The sequence below is a fragment of the Gekko japonicus genome, unplaced genomic scaffold (genome assembly GCF_001447785.1).
Source record: "Gekko japonicus isolate JY-2015 unplaced genomic scaffold, Gekko_japonicus_V1.1 scaffold8, whole genome shotgun sequence".
NCBI classification, from domain to species: Eukaryota; Metazoa; Chordata; class Lepidosauria; order Squamata; family Gekkonidae; genus Gekko; species Gekko japonicus.
Window position 1 is genome coordinate 1,271,539 of NW_015167057.1, and position 21,615 is coordinate 1,293,153.

The 21,615-nt window shown below is 47.5% G+C and overlaps 1 protein-coding gene across 1 annotated transcript in view; it reads left to right on the forward strand.

Annotated features, from left to right (window-relative positions):
- Positions 1-21,615, forward strand: part of KCNH4 (potassium channel, voltage gated eag related subfamily H, member 4) — a 108,237-nt gene that overhangs the window by 24,830 nt on the left and 61,792 nt on the right. Inside the window, exons 2-4 of the mRNA XM_015412422.1 lie at positions 6,013-6,267; positions 15,324-15,449; positions 16,948-17,075. Coding sequence (XP_015267908.1) covers positions 6,013-6,267; positions 15,324-15,449; positions 16,948-17,075 — 509 coding nt within the window. The remainder of the gene's footprint in view (positions 1-6,012; positions 6,268-15,323; positions 15,450-16,947; positions 17,076-21,615) is intronic.

Here is a 21,615-nt window from a genome sequence, read left to right on the forward strand (position 1 = left end):
TATGTGTGTGTGTGTGTGTGTGTGTGTGTGTGTGTGTGTGTGTATACACATATACATATACATATATATGTATATATATGTATGTATTTATTTCTATTTATTTTTAAGAAACTTAACAACAATAACAAGTATAAATGCAAACCATCATAAAAAAACAACAGCAGCAAACCGTGTTGACAAATGCAGTTGGAGTTGCAAAATATGAAGAATTTCATAATATTTTTGTGGTACTGAACGGCGCAAAGATCATTAAAAACTGTTTCTAGAAAAGGAAACCATTTTAACTGTAATTCTGATTGGTTAGGTGTAGAGTTACAATAGGATATTTTGTCAGGTATTTTATCCATTGCATAGAAATCCCATAATTTAGAGTACCATAGCGATAGTGATAACCTATTAGATGATTTCCAATGACTAGCTATGACTACTTTCGCGACAGTAAGGACTGAGATTAATTCATGGCGGATCCAAAATTCTACTTTGCAAGCTGCTGGCATTAAAGTTGTGAACGAGCTATTTGGCCTCTGCATAAATTAGTTTGTGCTGGGCCCATCCTTCCTGCGGGAACACAAAAATGTGTGAGCTGGAGGCTAAAATACTGTGCGCTAGCTCACACTAACTCAGCTTAGAGGGAACGCTGCTGTAGAGCCCACATTCCAAAGCTGCCATTTTCTCCAGGTGAACTGATAGTGGGAGATCTCCAGTCATTAGATGGAAATTGGCGACCCTGCCTGTGCCGCATCCTTTCTCTTCTGCTCCTGTTTTGGCTAGAGGTCCCCGCTTTCTGATAGCTGCAAATCTCCTTCCTTGCAAATGGTTCAGTTAGGGTCTGCAAAGGTTCTCCTGGGCCGTTCGCCTCCCAGATCTCTGCCTCTTCTTCCCCGTTTCCTTTTATATCCCTTCCCTCTTTCCTTGGGGTCTTGTCTGTCCTTAGACCCTTCACATGGGGCATGTTTTCTACAGACCACTGGGGGGCAGCCTGCAGTAGCTTCTTACTGAAGCAAAGGTACCTGCTCAGAGAGCCACACATGGCGTAGTGGCCAGTTTGTCCGACTGAGACCTGAGCTCGGATCTCCGCTCTGCCCTGAAGCTTGCTGAGGGGATCTTGGGCTGACCATCCTCTTTCCACTCTCCAGGGTTGTCGTGAGGATAAAAACGTGGAAGGGAGCGCTCCGTAGGCCGCCCTGAGCTCTTTGGAGGACGAGCAGGATTAAAAATCCACTAGACAGATTTTCTGTATTACATAATATTTGATCATATCTGGTTGGAGACGGGCAGTTGTTTTTAAAAGCAATGGGATTGGCTTGAGAGAGTCGGGTTGCCGGAAGGTCTGGGGGCAAATGTCCTGCCCCTTTAACCAGAGGCTTAACGCGTAAAGTGGGCAGCTGAAACATTTCATGGCATGGAGGTAAATAATATACCTCTGTGAAAGGGACAGGATATTTTTCTCCTGGCTTGTTGGTGATGCTGCCCTCATTCCTAACCCTGTTACCAATGCCTACGTCCGTATATACTTTTGGACTGTCTGGATGACAGGACTTATTAGTTGTTGTAGATTGTAGATGGCTGTGGTCTTGGCACTGTAGTACCTGACATTTCGCCAGCAGCAGCTGTGACTGGCATCCTCAAAGGTATAACACGGGGGGGGAACCCGGGGGGGGGGGGATAGGGCATGGTTTCCTGTCCTGAAAAACACAAAATGCTCTCCATTTTACAGCAGCACTACAGATAAGATTAGCATTTCAACAGCCAATCCATATGCAAAAGGACCTCCTCCATTAGCATGTCACAGCCTGGGAAACTCCTACAAGAGAATGACTCAGCCCTACCCCACCTTCCTGAGTAGATATAAATTACCTGCCTGCCATTTTTCTTCTCACCTTGACACAGAGAGTACTCCATCTTTCTGTGTTATACCTCTGAGGATGCCAGTCACAGCTGCTGGCAAAACATCAGGTCCTACAATGCCAAGACCACGGCCATACAGCCGGGAAAATATATAACAACTAATGAACTCCAGCCATGAAACCCTTCAACAGCATATAAAACAGGACTTACTTCCTACTAGATGTCCTTAGGATTGCTCCCTGAATCTATTACATTTTCATCTTGCCTTTTCTCCAAGGAGACTTAGATACCTGCTTCTCCCCTGTTCGGTTTTATCCTCACAACAGCCCTGTGAGATATATCAGAAACACAGAGCTGGAAGGGACCTCGAGGGTCATCTAGTCACAACTACCTTCCAGTTTGGTGTAGTGGTTAAGAGCAGCAGGACTCTGATCTGGAGAACTGGGTTCATTTCCCCACTCCTCCTCTGCATGCAGCCAGCTGGGTGACCTTGGGCCAGTCACAGTTCTCTCTCAGAGCTCTCTCAGCCCCACCTACCTCACAGGGTGTCTGTTGTGGGGAGAGGAAGGGAAGGAGATTCCAAGCCACCTCAGGGTGTAGAAAAGAACCAACTCTTCTTCTTCTTCTCCATCTCCTCCCTCCTAGTGACCCTGCTCTATGTCCAAAGGAAGACAAAAAACCTCCAGGACTCCTGGCCAATTTGGCCTGGAGGAAAATTCCTTCCTGACCCCAAAGTGGCAATTGGCATTACCCTGGGCATATAAGAAAGGGCAGCAAGAGCCTAGTGCTGGCTCATCCCTTCCTGCCGTCCCTCTCATGATCTGCCTAAATTCACAGAATCAGCATTGCTGTCAGATGGCCATCGAGCCTCTGCTTAAAAACCTCCAAAGATGATGAGCTGGGCCCACCATCTCCCGAGGAAGCCTGTTCCACCGAAAGAACCGCTTTAACTGTCAGGAAGTTCTTCCTAATGTTTAGCTGGATGTTAGATTTATTTTGTATCCCACCCTCCCCGTGAAGAGGCTCAGGGCAGCTTACATAGTTGGTACAAGGTACCATAAAATCTACATAAGAACATTTTAAAAACAGGTAACCATAAAGTGCTATTAATAATAATTCCATCATTAATTGAGATGGTGTGCTATATGATGTAACAGCACACGATTTCTGACTCAGTGATCTTCTGGCGTTGCACGATGGCGTGGCTCGATCTCAAAACTGGGGCCGGCCCGTAACCACAGATGTTGATGGTAGTGGTGAGGGCAGCTCCTAATTGAAGGCCTGGTGGACAGAAAGAGACTTTGTGGGGATGGGCAGCTGGTTTACAACCTTTTTCCTTTCTTTTCTTTTTTTGCCCAGCTGTTGCCTCTGGTCAAAGAGGTTTGACCGGTTTCTGAAAGAATATAAAAACCTAGCAAACCTGCTCATAGGGTTGCCAAGTCCCGCAAACTCACCGGAGGGAGAGGCTCCGATGGCTCCGGGAGCCGGCTCCAGATGTGCGTGTGCGCAAAGCGGCGCCGCCAGCACGTCAATGGAAGTGACGTGCGACGTTGCCCATGTTAGGGGCGTGGCCCCAATCGTCAGGGGGGAAACCATAGAGTTTTCCCTCTGGTGATCCGGGCCACGCCCCCAACATGGGCGACGTGGTTCTGTCACCTCTGGTGACGCAGCCATGCTGCTCTTTGGGGGGCGGAGTTCCCCCTGGGGCCCGATTCCACGGCGGCGGAAATTGGGCCTCCGAAGCGGGGGTTTCCCCGCCCCCCGCCCCCACTTGGCAGCCCTACCTGCTCACCAGAGGTGAAAGTGGGAGGACTGCGCACACAAGGGGATTCCTCTTTCAGAGGCCCTTCAGCTCTCTGAAGCTCCACCTCCAGCCCGTTCCTTCAAAACAGGCACCTGGCTGCTAATGAGATAATAAACGCATCTGCTTAAAGGCCACGTACTAAAAGATTCCCCCTCCCCAGTTTATATCAGTGCTGGAGGTTGTACCTAGGCCATGTAGATGAAGATCAAAACCGACATTTAGATTCCTGAGTGTTTCGACTGAGAGAGATTCAACACTGTTTCTTCTCTGGGCTTGAATAAGGACTTGGCTGCAGGTTTGCCAACCTCCAGGTGGTGGCTGGAGATCTTCTGGGATTACAACTGATCTCCAGGCGACAGAGATCAGCTCACCTGGAGAAAAGGACAGCTTTGGAAGGTGGACTCTGTGGCGTTCTAGCCCACAGAAGACCCTCCCCTCCCCAAGCCCTGCCCTCCTCAGGCTCCACCCCCCAAATCTCCAGGTATTTCCCAACCCGGAGTGGGCAACCCAAGTTGGCTGTCCTCACTCACTATAGGTGCTGATGTCTCGCTTATGTTTTTTCACAGTGCACCTTCCTTGATTACTTCTGATTTTATGTTATCCTACCCTGACTATCTTCAACAGTTGGGCGGGGTCCTCCTCACCCACTCTGAATGGACTGATTTCTCTTTGGTTGGTTATTCTTTCAAACTAGCCTATCTTTGTAGCGTCTCCCCATGACCACCTTACTGTTGCTTGTAACTAAGTATAAATAACGTGCACTCTGATGCATCCGATGAAGTGAGCTCCAGCTCGAAGAAGATTGTGCTGGGACAAGTGTTGTTGGTCTTTAAAGGTAGATTCAGGTGGGTAGCCATGTTGGTCTGAAGCAACAGAACAAAGTTTGAGTCCAAAAATAGATGCACATGTAACTGGGCGATTGGTATAGCTGACACTGGACTCAAACTTAGTTCTCACATCTGTTTGTTAACTCTCGTATTTGTATGCTAATTTGCTGCCATTCACAGGTCTTATCTAACAGGCAGATTTCTCTCAGCCCCAAGGGTCTTTTTGCCAGCTGAGCATGCAGCCCGTGACTGCCCCTCTCCCTCCCTCCTACTAGCTCAGGGATGGCCAATCTATGACGGCTCGGGAGCCACATGCGGCCCTTGCACACATATTGTGCAGCTCCCAGTAGGGTGGCTGGGCATGCCTCCCCCATCGGTCTTCCCTTCCCCAGCCAGTTTTCCCCTCCCTGGGTAGGCTTGAGGTGGGGGGGGGGAGCAGAGAAAGAAAGCAATTTTAAATGCCCCCCCCCCTACAAATATCATCAAAAAATAAATATCTGTTTTGAACCCCTTTTGTGTTTATTCTTGGCAATCTCATTTCATGTTAATAACAAGCAAATCTGCATATTTTTCAATAAAACGTGTGTGTAATATTTGTTCATGTCTTGCGGCTCTTAAACATCTGACATTTATTCTGTGTGGCTCTTACGTTAAGCAAGTTGGGGCACCCCTGGACTAGATTTAAAGAGTCTTCCAGCTGGTTGGCGGGCCACATGGTCCCTGCCGATCAGCTGAAGTCCTATAAATCTGTCGGGAGGGGGAGGGGTGGCCAGGTGGGTAGTCGCTCTTGGGAGCAGAGCTTGGGGGCATCCCTGCCCACCCCTGGAATGCCCCCCAAATCCCCCCACAAGAGTGACGAGGGGACCTGGCAACCCCAATCCAATCTCAGCCATACTTATCGCCCCAGTTACATATGCATCTTGACTCTAACTAGGCCTTCCTGGCACCTAACACCCCCCAACACACCTATATGTAAGGCTTGAGAAAGTCTATTGCAATGTATCTGAAGACGTGTGCATGTACACAAGAGTTTATACCCAGAACTAAACTTTCCTGGTCTTAAAGGTGCCACTGGACTCAAACTTAGTTCTCACATCTGTTTGTTAACTCTCATATTTGTAGGCTAATTTGCTGCCATTGACAGGTCTTACCATCTGCTTTAATCCAATCTCAGCTATACTTATCACCCAGTTACTTATGCATCTTGTCTTTAACTAGTCCTTCCTGGCAGCTAACCCCCCCAACCTATATGTCATGCTTGACGAAGTCTGTTCAATGTATCTGAACAAGTGGAGAGCTTATACCCAGAGCTAAACTTTGCTGGTCTTAAAGGTGCCACTGGACTCAAATTTAGTTCTCACATCTGTTTCTTAACTCTCATATTTGTAGGCTAATTTGCTGCCATTCACAGGTCTTACCAACTGCTTTAATCCAATCTCAGCTATACTTAATTGTCCAGTTACTTATGCATCTGGAACGCTTCCTGTGCTCACGTCACTGAGGACCGGGGGTCTCTTCTGTGTTCTTCTGCAGACAGCAACTTCCTCTTGGCCAATGCTCAGGTGCATCGTGGCTTCCCCATTGTTTACTGTTCAGACGGATTCTGTGACCTCACTGGCTTTGCCCGGACAGAAGTCATGCAGAAGACCTGCAGCTGCCGTTTCCTCTACGGCAGCGAGACCAGCGAGGCTGTTATGCAGCGTATCGAGAAAGTCTTGGAAGGGAAACAAGAATACCAAACTGAAGTCTGCTTCTACAAGAAGACTAATGCTCCCTCTAAGCTGTGGAGTTTTGTGAGCAGAAATTCTACTTTGTGAGCTACTGGCATTAAAGTTGTGAGCGAGCCATTTGGCTACTGCATCAATTAGTTTGCTCTGGAGCCATCCTTCCTGAGCTAGGCTTACCAAATTCCGGCGGGGGAATTGTATTTCCTGGCAGGAGCCTCGCGTGGGGACGGCTGCACGCGCTGCACGCGCTGTCGCCAGGATGTGACGCTCCGCGTCGCTCTGGCAACGGGGTCTGATGCTTTTTAACTTGTTCATTAATGATTTGGGATTGGGAGCAAGCAGTGAAGTGGCTAAATTTGCAGATGACACGAAGTTGTTCAGGGTGGTGAGAACCAGGGAGGATTGTGAGGCACTCCAAAGGGAGCTGTCGAGGATGGGTGAGTGGGCGTCAGCGTGGCAAATGGGGTTCAATGGGCCAAGTGCAAAGTGATGCACATTGGGGCCAAAAATCCTAACTATAAATACACATTGATGGGGTCCGAACTGGCAGAGACTGACCAAGAGAGAGATCTTGGAATTGTAGTAGGTAACTCAATGAAAATGTCAAGACAGTGTGCGAGTGCAATAAAAAAGGCTAACACTATGCTGGGGATTATTAGGAATTGAAAACAATTCAGCCAGTATCATAATGCTCCTGTATAAATCAATGGTGTGACCTCATTTCGGAATACTGTGTGCAGTTCTAGTCACCACACCTCAGAAAGGATATTATAGCATTGGGGAAAGTGCAGAAAAGGGCAACTAGAATGATAAAAGGGTTGGAACGCTTTCCCTATAAAGAAAGGTTAAAGCGCTTGGGGGCTCTTTAGCTTGGAGAAACAACGACTGAGGGGTGACATGATCGAGGTTTATAAGATTATGCGTGGGACAGAGCCGGTCGAGACAGAAGTACTTTTCTCCCTTTCTCACAATATAAGAACTTGTGGGCACTCAATGAAATTGCTGAGCAGTTGGGTTAGAATGGATAAAAGGAATCCTTCTTCACCCAAACAGTGATTAACACATGGAATTCACTGCCACAGGAGGTGGTGGTGGCCACAAGAATGGATGGCTTCAAGAGGGAATTAGATAAGCATATGGAGCAGAAGTCAATCAGTGGCTATTAGCCACAAGGTATAGATAGGAACTTTCAGTCTGGGGCAAGTGATGCTCTGTATTCTTGGTGCTTGGGGGAAGGCAACAGGCTTCTAGTGTCCTGGCCCCACTGCTGGACCTCCTGATGGCACCTGGTATTTTTGGCCACTGTGTGACAGAGTATTGGCCTGGACGGGCCATTGGCCTGATCCAACATTGGCTTCTCTTATGTTCTTATGAGGAGGGGTTATAGGTCATAGTCAGTGGTAAAGTATCTCTGGTACCTGGCATCACATTTTCTGGTACACATGGCCTGGCCCAACAAAGTGACATTCATGTCAGATCCGACCCTCATAACAAATGAGTTCTTTGCAGTGCAACAAATTCCAGGCCAGGATCGGACCGGGATCGGTCGGTAGTGGTCTGACTGCATACAGCAACCTTGCCGAAGCTAAGCAAGTCTGGATTGGGGGGTGGGAGGTCTCTTGGGAATCCTCGCCTGGAAATCCATCATGGAAGAAAAGTAACATATAAATTTAATAATAAATACATACTTGGCCCATCATTAACAGGGATAAGAGCTCCAGAACGTCTGTCTTCTCCATACTCAGGCCTAATGGGGGATCTGGGTATATTCCGTAACTGTCAAGTGTCAAATCACCAAATGGATTGCATCAGACAGTGCTGGAATCCAGGTTGCCTGGACTTTCCCCCCAGTTCTGGACTCGGCATCCTGAGGGATCTTGCGGTCAGGAATGGACCGGAAAGTTTAAGTGGCCCAGGGACGAGCCAATCTGGGCAGCCCCTGTGGTTCTGCAAGCCAGCACCACGGCTTAGACCACTGCTGGCAGAGCCGACAATGGTCACTGGCTCAACTCTTCCCCCCACCACCACCATGGCAGTGTTGGAGGATGCAGGTGGTACATCGATGCTGCTCCTTGTTGCTGCTGATGCGACTGAGCCAAGTGACTCCTGCGGTACTTAGTGAACTGCTGGAGACTGGCTCTGCTTGCTCCTGCCCATTAGTGGACCTCCAGCTCAGCAGCCTACCAGGAAATTTCCCTGTATGTTAAATGGCCAATCCAACCTTACTTACATGGGGGGGGGAGGAATGTGCAGATCTGCTCTCACAGAGGAGGGAGAGCTTGTACCTGAATAAACCTTGGCCTTAAAGGTGCCACTGGACTCCTTTGGATTGCTAATGGGGGGGGGGGCTCTGCAACTTACCTGGCTGCTTCTTGCTCCTTGTGGCCCGAGGCTGCTGGGAGAAGGGGGCGGGGCTTGTTGTATGTGCTCCTGTGTGCTCCTGCAGGAAATGACCCCTGCTTACATGCCATCCTAAGAAGAGCTACACAACCCTTCTAAGTCTGTTGACGTTGGGGGTCTTAGAAGGGTGTAACTTGGCTTAGGATAGCCCTGTGTGCTTTATTATTATTATTATTATTATTATTATTATTATTATTATTATTAGTTTTATCCCGTAAGACTGCAAGGGAAGGCTGGAAAGGTTGCGGTGAAACTTAAGAAGTTGGCATGCAACTGTGTGGTCTCTGTAGGTTTATGCTTTTATCCAAAGCCGGTGGGGGAGGGGAGGAGATGCAAAGCAAGGAAAATGCATGCAAGTGATTTATTTTTGCATAATTCATACCAGTTGCAGGTTATTCTTGGTGCAAAGTTTCCCTTTTAAAATTCATTTTCCAAAACAGAACCTGCTAATGGGGCATAGCAAAAAAAACAAATACATTAAAAATTCTGGATCCCGCCTTTGCAGAAAGCACATGTCCGGCGAGGTACCTGGCTCCTGAATCTGGGGTGTGTCTACTACTAGGAATACCTCACATCATTTTTCCAGCCCTGGCCCAGACTTTCCATTTTCTCCTGAGAACGATTGAAGAAATCGCAGAATCCGCCTGGCCTGGCCTTTGCAGATGCCGAACGTTCTCCCTCTCCAGGCTGTCGTGATTTTCCAGATTCTAGGTGTGCTCATTGGTCCAACTCTCTGCCACATCTGGAACGCCCAGATAGACAGAGAAGCATTTCTTGAGGACTGCCTCTCTAAAAACCCAAATGCTATGATGTCATCAGCTACCTTCAATCAATTGAAGGTCAAAGAAGACGGGGACGGCAAAGGATGAGATGGTTAGACAGTGTCATAGATGCAACGAACATGAAATTGAGCCAACTTCAGAGGACGGCGGAAGACAGGAAGGCCTGGCGTGATCTGGTCCATGGGGTCGCGAAGAGTCGGACTCAACTGTGCGACTGAACAACAACATCAGCTACCCCTTACCAGATGACAAATATATTCTGTTTCCTCTAATAAAGACTGTCCTGTCCTCAGCTCTGCAGAGGGTAATGTTATGGCCCAGATTTCAAAGCAAACGCTCCAGTACTGAGTACTATATTTATTTAGATTTGATCTAGGTCAGCTTTTCTATCCAACGGGGACCAAAAACAGTTTACAACATCATTCTCTCCTATTCTATTTCACTTTGACAACAACAGCCCTGTGAGGTAAGTTAGACGGTGAGAGAGAGACTGCCCCAAGGACACCCTAACCACAAAAAGAACCAAGCGAGAATAAAGAGAAGTGAACATACAGCAAGGATTGGAGGAGGAATTATTCATGACTCCCTTGGCGCGAGTGTAAAAACACTGTCAGAATGGCAGTACCCTTTTGTGAAAGTCTTGAATAACGCCCATAAGGCAATGTTGGATCCCACAAATCATTTCCACAGAAAGATTTCCATTAGCAGAGCACAACTACCCCTGCCCTGTCCACTGCAGCCTTGAATGCTGCCCCAAACTGCTGCCCCTGGGGGACAGGAGACCCCCCCCGACAAGGATGAGGGGGGAGTCCAGGTCTGCAGCAGGAGAGGAGAATCAGCGAAAGTCACACACACCCCTTCTGGCAGTCGAAATGCTCCTCAGGATCCAACCCAGCGGACTTTGTTTTCTTCTTTTTATGCTAAGATGGTTTTCTTATGATGCCTCTGCGTATTGGCAGGTGTCTGTATGCTGTTTTTAGAGCTTAAGTTCTGCAGCTAAAAAATATGTGAGGAGATCGATCAGCATGACCCACTTGAGGTTAACTTCCCCCCCTTTTTTTTTAAGAAAACAAACGATCTCCTGGATATTCATTTCCCAAAAGGAGAAACCCCCTAACAATCACAAAAGTGTTTATGCGGAGGAAAATAGAAAGAACTGTAACAGACCTGATGAGAAAGATGTTATGAAACTGTCAATGAAAAATAAACACAATGGAAATGATAAATGATATACACTGAATAATCTCTAATCTACCCAGTGTGCTGGCTGAACTACGTGAGATATTTTGCTTGGGCTGGGCTTCTCCTGACCCAACTCACTGACCCAACTCACTTTTAAAAGTAAGCCTCTAGCTTCGGCCCTCATCCAGGTATGCCTTTTCCCTTATACCACAGTGAGGGAAGGAACTAGGGACTTACTTTTTTAAAAAAAAAAGAAAGAAAGCTGGGAGTTCAGGGAAATGGCTTAAAATATCATTACAACACTACAGCGATAGATCAGTATTTTAGTGCCTTTTTAAAAAGGGGCTCTGACACTGCCAAGAATGACACTGATAACAGCAGCACTCTCCCTTGAAAATCCTCATTGTTAAGCCGTAAGCCTCATGGATCACTGCCTTGTCGTGGCGAGGGGGCTTGTGTAGTTCAGTGAAGCTGTGGGCTATGCCGTGAAGGGCCACCCAAGACGGACAGGCCACAGCAGAGAACTCAGACCAAGCGTGATCCACCTGGAGAAGGAAATGGCAACCCACTCCAGTATTTTTGCCAAGAAAACCCCATGGACAGTATCAAAAGGCTAAAAGATATGACGCCGGAAGATGAGCCCCTCAGGTCGGAAGGTGTCCAATATGCTACTGAGGAAGAGCAGAGGGCAAGTACAGGTAACCCCAGAAAGAGTGAAGCGGCTGGGCCAAAGCTGAAAGGACGCTCAGTTGTGGATGTGTCTGATGGTGAAAGGAAAGTCCGATGCTGCAAAGAACAATACTGCATAGGAACATGGAATATAAGATCTATGAATCAAGGTAAGCTTGACGTGGTCAAAAATGAGATGGCAAGACTGAACATCGATATCCTAGGAATCAGTGAACTAAAGTGGACAGGAATGGGCGAATTTAACTCAGAAGACCATTATATCTACTACTGTGGCCAGGAATCTCGTAGAAAAAATTGTGTGGCCTTTATAGTCAACAAGAGAGTGCAAAAGCCAGTATTGGGATACAATCTCAAAAATGACAGAATGATCTCGGTCCGATTCCAAGGCACACCATTCAACATCACAGTAATCCAAGTCTATGCCCCAACCACTGATGCAGAAGAGGCTGAAATGGACCGGTTCTATGAAGACCTACAACACCTCCTAGAACTAACACCAAAAAATGATGTCCTCATCATCATAGGGGACTGGAATGCTAAAGTAGGAAGTCAAAAGGTAACTGGAATAACAGACAAGTTTGGCCTTGGAAAGCAAAATGAAGCAGGGCAAAGGTTAACAGAGTTTTGTCAAGAGAACACACTGGTCATAGCGAACACCCTTTTCCAACAACCTAAGAGACGACTCTACACATGGACATCACCAGATGGGCAACACCGAAATCAGATTGACTATATAATTTGCAGTCAAAGATGGAGAAGCTCTATCCAGTCAGTAAAAACAAGACCTGGAGCTGACTGTGGTTCAGATCATGAGCTACTCATTGCAAAATTCAGACTTAAACTGAAGAAAATTGGGAAAACCACGAGGCCATTCAGGTTTGACCTAGATCGCATCCCTGATGAATATACAGTAGAGGTGAAGAATAGATTCAAGGGTCTGGATTTGATAGATAGAGTGCCTGAAGAACTATGGACAGAGGTTCGTGACATCGTACAGGAGGCAGCAATCACCACCATACCAAAGAAAAAGAAATGCAAGAAAGCAAAATGGCTTTCTGATGAGGCTTTACAAATAGCAGAGGAAAGAAGGAAAGCGAAAGGCAAAGGCGAAAAGGAAAGATTTACCCAACTGAACGCAGATTTCCAGAGAACAGCAAGGAGAGATAAGGAGGCCTTCCTGAATGAACAGTGCAAAGTAATAGAAGAAAACAATAGAATGGGAAGGACTAGAGATCTCTTCAAGAAAATTGGAGAAATCAAGGGAGCGTTCCATGCAAAGCTGGCCATGATAAAGGACAAAAACGGTAGGGACCTAACAGAAGCAGAAGAGATTAGGAAAAGATGGCAAGAATACACAGAAGAACTATACAAGAAAGACCTCGATGTCCTTGACAACCACGACGGTATAATCACTGACCTCGAGCCAGACATCCTGGAATGTGAAGTTAAATGGGCCTTAGAAAGCATTACTAACAACAAAGCTAGTGGAGGTGATGGTATTCCAGCTGAGCTATTCAAAGTCTTAGAAGATGATGCTGTTAAAGTGCTGCACTCCATTTGCCAGCAAATTTGGAAAACGCAACAGTGGCCACAGGATTGGAAAAGATCAGTATACATTCCAATCCCAAAGAAGGGCAACGCCAAGGAATGTTCAAACTATCGCACAATTGCACTCATATCACACGCTAGCAAGGTCATGCTCAAGATCCTACAAGCTAGGCTTCAACAGTACGTGGATAGAGAACTACCAGAAGTACAAGCTGGGTTTCGAAGAGGTAGAGGAACGAGAGATCATATTGCCAACATTCGCTGGATTATGGAGAAAGCAAGAGAGTACCAGAAAAATATCTACTTCTGCTTCATTGACTATGCTAAAGCCTTTGACTGTGTGGATCACAACAAACTATGGCAGGTCCTTAAAGAGATGGGAGTACCAGACCACCTCACATGTCTCTTGAGAAACCTGTATAAGGGCCAAGAAGCGACAGTTAGAACCGGATACGGAACAACTGATTGGTTCAGCATAGGAAAAGGAGTACGACAAGGATGTATACTGTCACCTTGCTTATTTAATATATATGCAGAGTACATCATGCGAAATGCTGGCCTGGATGAATCACAAGCGGGAATTAAGATTGCTGGGGAAAAGATCAACAACCTCAGATATGCAGATGATACCACTCTAATGGCTGAAAGTGAAGAGGATCTAAAGAGCCTCTTGCTCAGAGTAAAAGAGGAGAGCGCAAAAGTGGGCTTGAAGCTCAACATCAAAAAAACTAAGATCATGGCATCCGGCCCCATCACTCCTTGGCAAATAGAAGGGGAAGTCGTGGAAGTAGTGACAGACTTCACGTTCCTGGGATCCCAGATCACCGCAGACTGTGACTGCAGCCATGAAATTAAAAGACGCCTGCTCCTTGGGAGGAAAGCGATGGCGAACCTAAACAGCATGATAAAAAGTAGAGACATCACCCTGCCAACAAAAGTCCGCATGGTCAAAGCAATGGTATTCCCAGTAGTCATGTATGGCTGCGAGAGCTGGACTATAAGGAAGGCCGAGCGCCGAAGAATAGATTCTTTTGAACTATGGTGCTGGAGAAGACTCTTGAGAGTCCCTTGGACTGCAAGAAGAACAAATCAGTCAATCCTCAAAGAAATCAACCCTGACTGTTCCCTGGAAGGCCAGATAATGAAACTGAAGCTCAAATACTTTGGCCACCAAATGAGAAGGGAGCACTCACTGGAGAAGACCCTGATGCTGGGAAAGATTGAAGGTCAAAGAAGACGGGGACGGCAAAGGATGAGATGGTTAGACAGTGTCATTGATGCAATGAACATGAAATTGAGCCAACTTCAGAAGACAGGAGGGCCTGGCGGGAGATGATCCATGGGGTCGCGAAGAGTCGGACTCGACTGTGCGACTGAACAACAACAACAACAAAGCCACGGGCAGAAGAAAATAAACTGACTTCACAACCGTTAAAATGCACAGGAAGGGCAGACGTGTGGAAGACCCCTGCCTCCAGTGAGCAACTTGTGGATCGACTCCCAAGGAAATCAAGAGTAGCTCAAGCATGCGGAAAAGATCATTGTCTAATGCAGTCTCTTTGACCAGAGACTCTTCCAAGCCAAGACATCTGTTTGATTGTTGCAAAACCTTTTCTGGGCTGAATTGTCAATCCTATGATCAAGCCCGTGCCAGGGCAGTTCCACGGGGGTGGCCACCTTGGAGTTTTACAAAACGCATTGGAGTATGTGTACAGTGCCTTCCAGCAACCTGCAAGGTCAACAGAGATTTTTCTCGCCTGAAAAATTAACCCAGGATTAGGATGTGTTTGTGATGCCTTTCTTCCATAACAAGAGACATTTGAAAAGCAAAATATCATCCCAGGTTGGCCGTGGACAGTTTCAGGCACAGGGCTGATGTTCATGTAGACTTAAAGGTGACTGGAGGAGGGGAGTCCTGGTTCTGCATAACAGTTTGTACTCCTGAGGGAGCTGCGGGAGGGATCAGTCTTCCAGGGGTGAGTGCAGCTGGGGGTGTGAGTGATGTGGAGGCTGGTTCTTTTTTCTCTCCCTTTTGCAGTAGAAAAGAGCAAGAGTCCAATAGCACCTTAAAGACTAACAATATTTGTGGCAGGGTACGAACTTTCCTGAGTCATTGCTGACTTCTTCAGATACAGAATGTGAGTCCATCTGTCCTTATATCTTGGAGAATGGAGTGGTTTAAGATGCCAAATCACAAAAGCAGGTGATTGACAATAGCAGGAAGTAGGTGTGATATTCAGAGGGGTAGTAGGTATGGAGAAATCAGCATTGGTGATGAGACAGGAAACCTAAGTCTTGATTCAGTCCAGGAGGATGTATTGTCTTGAGCCTCGTTATCAGTTCCAATTCAGTAGTCTCTCTTTTTAATCTCTCTTTGAAATTCCTTTGTAAAGAGAACTGCTACTCTTAGGTCAGCAACTGAATGTCCTGGAAGGTTAAAATGTCCCCCCACTGGTTTTTGAATGTTGTGGTTTCTAATGTCTTGATCTATCTCTCCCTCTTGGTACAGGAACAGCCTTTTGGTGCCTGCTGGACATCGTACCGATCAAGAATGAGAAAGGTGAAGTGGTTCTTTTCCTCTTCTCCTTCAAGGACATCACCGAGAACCATGGAAGGAGCCACTCCAATGAAAAAAAGGAGGGTGAGGCTGGGGGGAGAGGTGTTGGAGTTAAGAAGAAAGTCTTTAAGGCAGGGGTGGCCAAATTTGCTTAATGTAACAGCTGCACAGAATAAACACCAGATGTTTGAGAGCCGCAAGACATTAACAAATATCACACACATGTTTTTATTCAAAAATATGCAAATTTGCTTTTTTATTAACATTAAATTAGACTGTGTGAAAGAGCTGCAAGTGGTTCCCGAGCTGCAGTTTGGCCACCCCTGTGATGGAGCCTGTATTTAGATACCCCGGAGGAAGGAAGCATGACTAGTTCTTGGTGGTGGAAAGGGCCAACGTTTGCAGCCGACTTATGGCAACCCCTTAGGACTTTCAAGACAAGAGACATTCAGAGGTGGTGTGCCATTCAGGCCCGTCGCCAGGATTTTGTGGCTTGTCGGGCAGGTTTTTTTTCCTGGTGGGGCTGAAGTTCTCAGTGCAGAAAGAAAAGCCAATAGAAAGCTGTTACCAGGATAGAGCTCTAAATTGCAAGCTGTCAACCACTTTAGATGACAGTTCGCAGCTGCTGCAAGTTAATCACTTCTGTCAACCTAAGTAACAATTCTGAGAACAAGCTGGCAGGTGGGAGCGATGACTTCTATAGTCAGGAAACACTTAGGCAGAAAAACTCTCTTAAGGGAGGCCAGTTTCTTGACAAGGAGTTAGAAGGGATCCTAGAGGTCACTCAGCAGGGATGTGATGCTGTGGGAGTCTACGTTCTGAAATGATCCTTACAGTTTGGAGATCAGTTGTAATCCTGAGAGAACTCCAGGCCCCACCTGAAGGTGGGCTAGCTTGGTGTAGTGGTGAAGAGTGGCGGGCTCCAAAATGGACAACCCGGGATTCCCCACTCCTCCACATGAAGCCTGCTAGGTGACCTTGGGCCAGTCACAGTTCTCTCCAGAGTGATTCTCTCAGAGCTCTCTCAGCCGATAGGCGTAATCTTCGTGGGGGCGTCGGGGCGTTAGCCCCCGCCGAAATTTTCAGGAAGGTGCTCAGCCTCCCCCGGGAGCCACCCTTGCTCCTAGTAAAGCAATGCCTCTGGCCCAGCCCCAGCCCCCCCCCGGGAAATTGGAAAGTCTACACCCTTCAGCCCCACCTACCTCACAGGGTGTCTGTTTTGGGGAGGAAGGGAAGGTGACTGGAAGCCGCTCTGAGACTCCTCTGGGTATCTCTATCTATCTAGTACTGCTCATATAGCAATAGCTTTTAGGGAGTGAAAAGTGGGGTATAAAAACCAACTACTCCTACTCCTACTCCTTCCTCATGAGAAGCAGCAGCCCTTTATGTGATTCTGAAACCATCATTTTGGGATGGAGTGGGGTAAGGAGGCTGAGGGGCAGTGGGAAGGCCAGGAAGGGATCTTGGGGCCCAGGGCACTGCACACTGCACATCTGTACTGAGGCCTACATAAACACAAGCCACCCTTTCCTGATATCAGAACTACAACTTCTGTCCCATTCTCCCCCCCCCCACCTTCCAGAAAAGCACAGGTGTAAGAAGGCGGGGAGTTCCCACTTGCGGGCAGCCAGGAGGCAAAGTCGAACTGCTCTGCACCACCTTGCCAGCCAGTTCACCAGAAAGGACCGGACGGAGATGAAGATGAACAGCGTAAGGATGACCTGCTTCGCTTCCTCTTGTGAAGAGAGTGAGGTTGAGGTATCGCGATGATCCTAATTCTTATAACTTTGCAACTGTCGGCACATGGCTAAGTCACCAAGTTTTCTCAACCCTCCCCCCCCCCCCGCCAACTTTCCTTCCCTGATTCACACGCTGCCCACGACAGGGAAGAAAGAATCTAAATATGAAATAAACTATTTTGTTCTCAACTGGGAGCCAGTTGTGGGGGGGGGCATGGAATAATGCTAGGCTTGCCAGGTCTGACCTGGCTGCTGGTGGGGGGGGGTCCCTCTCCATGCCTTGGGGTTTTCAGTGCACGTGCAAAGCGCACGCTATGTGATGATGTCACCCAGAAGTGATGCCACCCAGGGCACATTGCAGGGAGACACTCTAGCGTTTGAGGAAAAACTCTATGATAACCATAGAGTTTTTTCTCAAATGCTAGAGTGTTCTCCCAAAATGTGCTCTGTGCAATGATGTCATCTCTGGATGATGTCATTGCGCCGGGCATGTTGGTGCAGACGGGGCTCTTTGGGGGCGGGGTTCCCCCCACTGGCTGGCTCAGTGGCAATGGATCAACCCCGCCCCCCCAAAAAAATGTGGGTAAACCCCCAGCCCCATCGGGGGGAAAGGCAACCCTAAATAATGCACCCGAGGTTACCAAGAGGTTTATGATGTAACTTGCCTGTTCCTATGGCGCCACCTGGATGGTTACAGTTGATCTCCAGACTACAGCAATCAGTTCCCCTGGAGAAAAGGGCTGCTTTGGAGGGCGGACTCTGGCGATGTACCCTGCTGAGGTCCCTCCCCTACCTAACCCCCCTTCCCCAGGCTCCACCCCCCAAATCCCCAGGTATTTCCCAACCCAGAACTGGCCACCTTTTCCGTTCCCTTCTCAGTTTTGCGATGCCTCGTGTGGCATCCCGCAGTTTCCATGACAGCTTGGTGGAATAGCTGATCCTATGCAGGACTATTAGTTGCGCTGTCCCCGGGCAAAGGCCAGTCCCAGAAACTAGCAGCCTGCACAGATTACTTTGGGCAGCTGCCAGGGACTACAGTGTTAATAGCATTAAGCTTATCACTTTGAGGGCCGCTAACGCTGCAACCTCTGCCGAAGGTCACCTTCCAACAGCAGGCGTTACTCTCAAAAGGACTCAGCGGTTTCTCCCGTTCGGGAAAGCATTCCAATCCATGACGTGTATTTTTGGGACCCACAACGTGTATCTTTGGGACCCACAATGTGTATCTTTTGGGTAGAATGGCTTGATATCCTAACCAGGGCATTGCGGTGTTTAGGCTGTTAGGAGATTTGGTTAATACAGCAGAGTTTGCCCAGTCATCGAAGCATGATACTGAGGGCAGTGAATAAATCTTCCGAGAAATATATTGCAAAAAACATGCAAACCTGCATTTATTCAAGTAGATCCAGTTCACATTTAGGTTGCAGTCAAAAGGAGAGAAAGAAGCCTCGTCTAAAGAGTACTTTCCTTATCACGAACGGCCAGCTGGTCCAACGTCGTGTGTATGGGAGTATGAGGGCATTGCCTCTACATGAGCAACCTGTAGAGGCATGTGTCTCCATGGAAAGCCATGTGAACTGAGTGAGAGGACAAAAGGAGAAAGAGGAGGGGTCTCCATGGAAGGCCATGTGAAGAAAGAGTGGGAGGACAAAGCAAGAGGGGAGGCATCAGAGGGCAGCTCCCAGGTTAAGAAGAGAGACATTCCATTCAAGAAGATAACACTTGTACTGTACAGGGCTCTTTTTGTAGAAAAAGCCCAGCAGGAACTCATTAGCATAATAGGCCACACCCAACAGCAGGATCACCTTTGCATGTTAGGCCACACACCCCTAATGTAGCCAATCCTAATGAGTTTCTGCTGTTGGGTGTGGCCTATTATGCTAATGAGTTCCTGCTGGGCGTGGCCAACTCAGGAGCCAGCCGGAACTCCGTTCCTGTGCGTTCCTGCCCAAAAATAGCCCTGCTTGTACACACTTAATGTGGTGCACCCTGCAATGTCCAGAGATGCTGAAGTGCTCACTCCAACATTGTCGAGGTCAGTGACTTGATTGGGCAGGGGTGGGGAGAAGGAATCAGGGCCTAATAAGACGTGTAGGGGGCTGAGTTTATCTGGAAACCCTGGCTCTTCAACTTAGGGATATTGGACATATTTATAGAGAGGAAAGGGAGAAAGCCATGCACATTCTCAGACTTTCTCATGTGGAGAAAGCTGGTATAGCATTAGGGTTGCCAACTCCGGGTTCAGAGTTACCAGAAGATTTGAGGGTGGACCCTAAGAGAATGGGGTTAAGGGGTAGGGTATAACGCCATGTAGTCCCCCTTCCCAAAGTAGCCATTTTCTCCAGGAGAAGTGGAAGAAATGTTTTAAATAAATAAGTGCTCAACCACTGAGCCACAGCCCCTCCCTGCTCACACCCTCATTCCCTCCCACCCAACCCCGCGCCTGCCTGTGTGTTCTTCCTCTGCTCGGCTGCAAGATCTCCCACCACCCATGCTCACACCCACCTATACTTCCTGCAACCCTTTCCCTGGTGGTACTGGGAAGTCTGTACAGCTGGGAGCACGGATGGTAGAGCTCTAGCGAGGGAGTAGAACCGCGGGGGGAGGCAGCCCTCGGCCCTGGTAACTGTTCCACCTCTGGGTATACTGACACCAAGCCAGAGGATAATAATATTGATGTACCTTACAAAGCTGATATAAGGTATACAATGTACATGAAGTGCTTCGAAGACTTGTGTGGTGGAATGTTCCTGCTCTGGCCTGCGGGCCTTATGCCGCCCTGCCTTCCCAGTGGTTCCCAACTCCCTGTTGTGGCTTTTCTTTCACTCTCAGGGTAGCCTGCCACCAGCACCTGCCCTTTTAGCAAGGAATTGCCCACTTGGAGGAACAGGACTCCCAGCTTCCTTTCGAAGATCTGAGGCTTTGCCTCTGTGTCTCCCGCTGCCCAACGCCTGGTCCTCACAGGGACAGCTTACTGCCTCGTGCACCCCTGAGGGAATACTCACTGGCCAACTGATAGCCTTCCCCCCTTCCTGGGTTCCTTTTAAAATAGTGTGTCCAAGATGGTGGAGGTCTATATGGTACAGAGAACCATGACCAGCATCAAAAGTTATGAACTATTTATTAAAAAGAAAATGTTTACAAGCATACTTTTATCACAGCACCAGAATGAGCAAGGAATACAAAAGAACTTGGTCAAAAATGCAAATCCTCTGTCCCTCTGACTTTACATGCCCTATCTGATGTTAAAATAGGACAGGCTCATTAACCTTAGTTGTTCTTGGTCTCTGCAGAGGTACCAATATCTCCAACTCTTCCAGGTGACCAAATGTTCAATGGCTGCCCACTTGCAGACCAGATCTTAGAATTCTCCTCAATGCTACATCCCCAAGAAAAAGACCTACTTCCTGTGGCAAAGAAGTTTTATCATCTCTCTTTCCTCTCCCCCTTGATCCCAGTCAGCTCAGGTCAGAGAAACGTTTCCTCCAACTGCTTCCTGGAGATTCCTGGCCTGTTTTAGCCTAAAACCCTCCAAACTCTGTTCCCTGCCTGGATAAGGGGGGAGAAGGAGGGGGAGGCTTGACCATCCATTTGTCTAAGCCCATTAGTGTTTCTTGAGGTGAGCCTGGAAAGCCATTGATTGACTTCTTCCTTTCCAGCCAGTTCTCTGCCCAGAGAGAAGGGGGGAAAGCTTTTTAAATTTTAATTTTATTGTAAAAGAGTATTAAGGATACCCAAAAAAAAGGAATGTGGGAAAAGGGGGGGAAAGGATTGTACAAAACATTTACATTTATCTAGGACATCCATATTAAACATATTGTATAAAAAAAGATAACAAATTTTCTCCTGACTCATTCATTGTCATTTTTAACAAGGCATTTGCAATTGCAATTACCTTGAGAGGGCAGAAAAATAATAAAGAAAAATAACAAACAACGAAAATGTTAGATCTTTTCCCATTTTTATTTATACTATATACCTCATAGATAATAGGACTGTGATAAATTAAAATTAGCAGTTTACCATACCACTAATAGTATTGATCACCATCACATACACCAAAAAAACCCTTTAAAATGCCAAGTGGAGGTTTGCTGTTTGCCAGCCACCCAAGAGAAAATGCATTTCGTCAGAAAGCAGGAGATGCATGCTAAACAGTGTTCCCTCTAAGCTGTGTGCGTGAGCGGCCACTCATTAACACAGGAAGCCCCGCTCAGCAGCAGTCTGGAGCCACGCAAGGTCTTGCACTGCCCATTGCCCATGTTATGATTATGGCAGTTATATTCTGCTTAGGATGTGAACTGCTCCTCTCAGGAGGGGGGGGGGAAATAGAGGGAACATTGATGCTAAGCATTCTTATGACATGTTTTCTGAAAATAGGCGCCAGGATTGAGCCTCGGCGGGCTTTGTGGTACCATGGTGCTAGATCTTGAGAATCCAGAGGATTCAGCAGAGTCCTTGGGAAGTGCGAGGTCTTATCTCAGAGGATTGAGTATGTGGCTGGCAGAGGG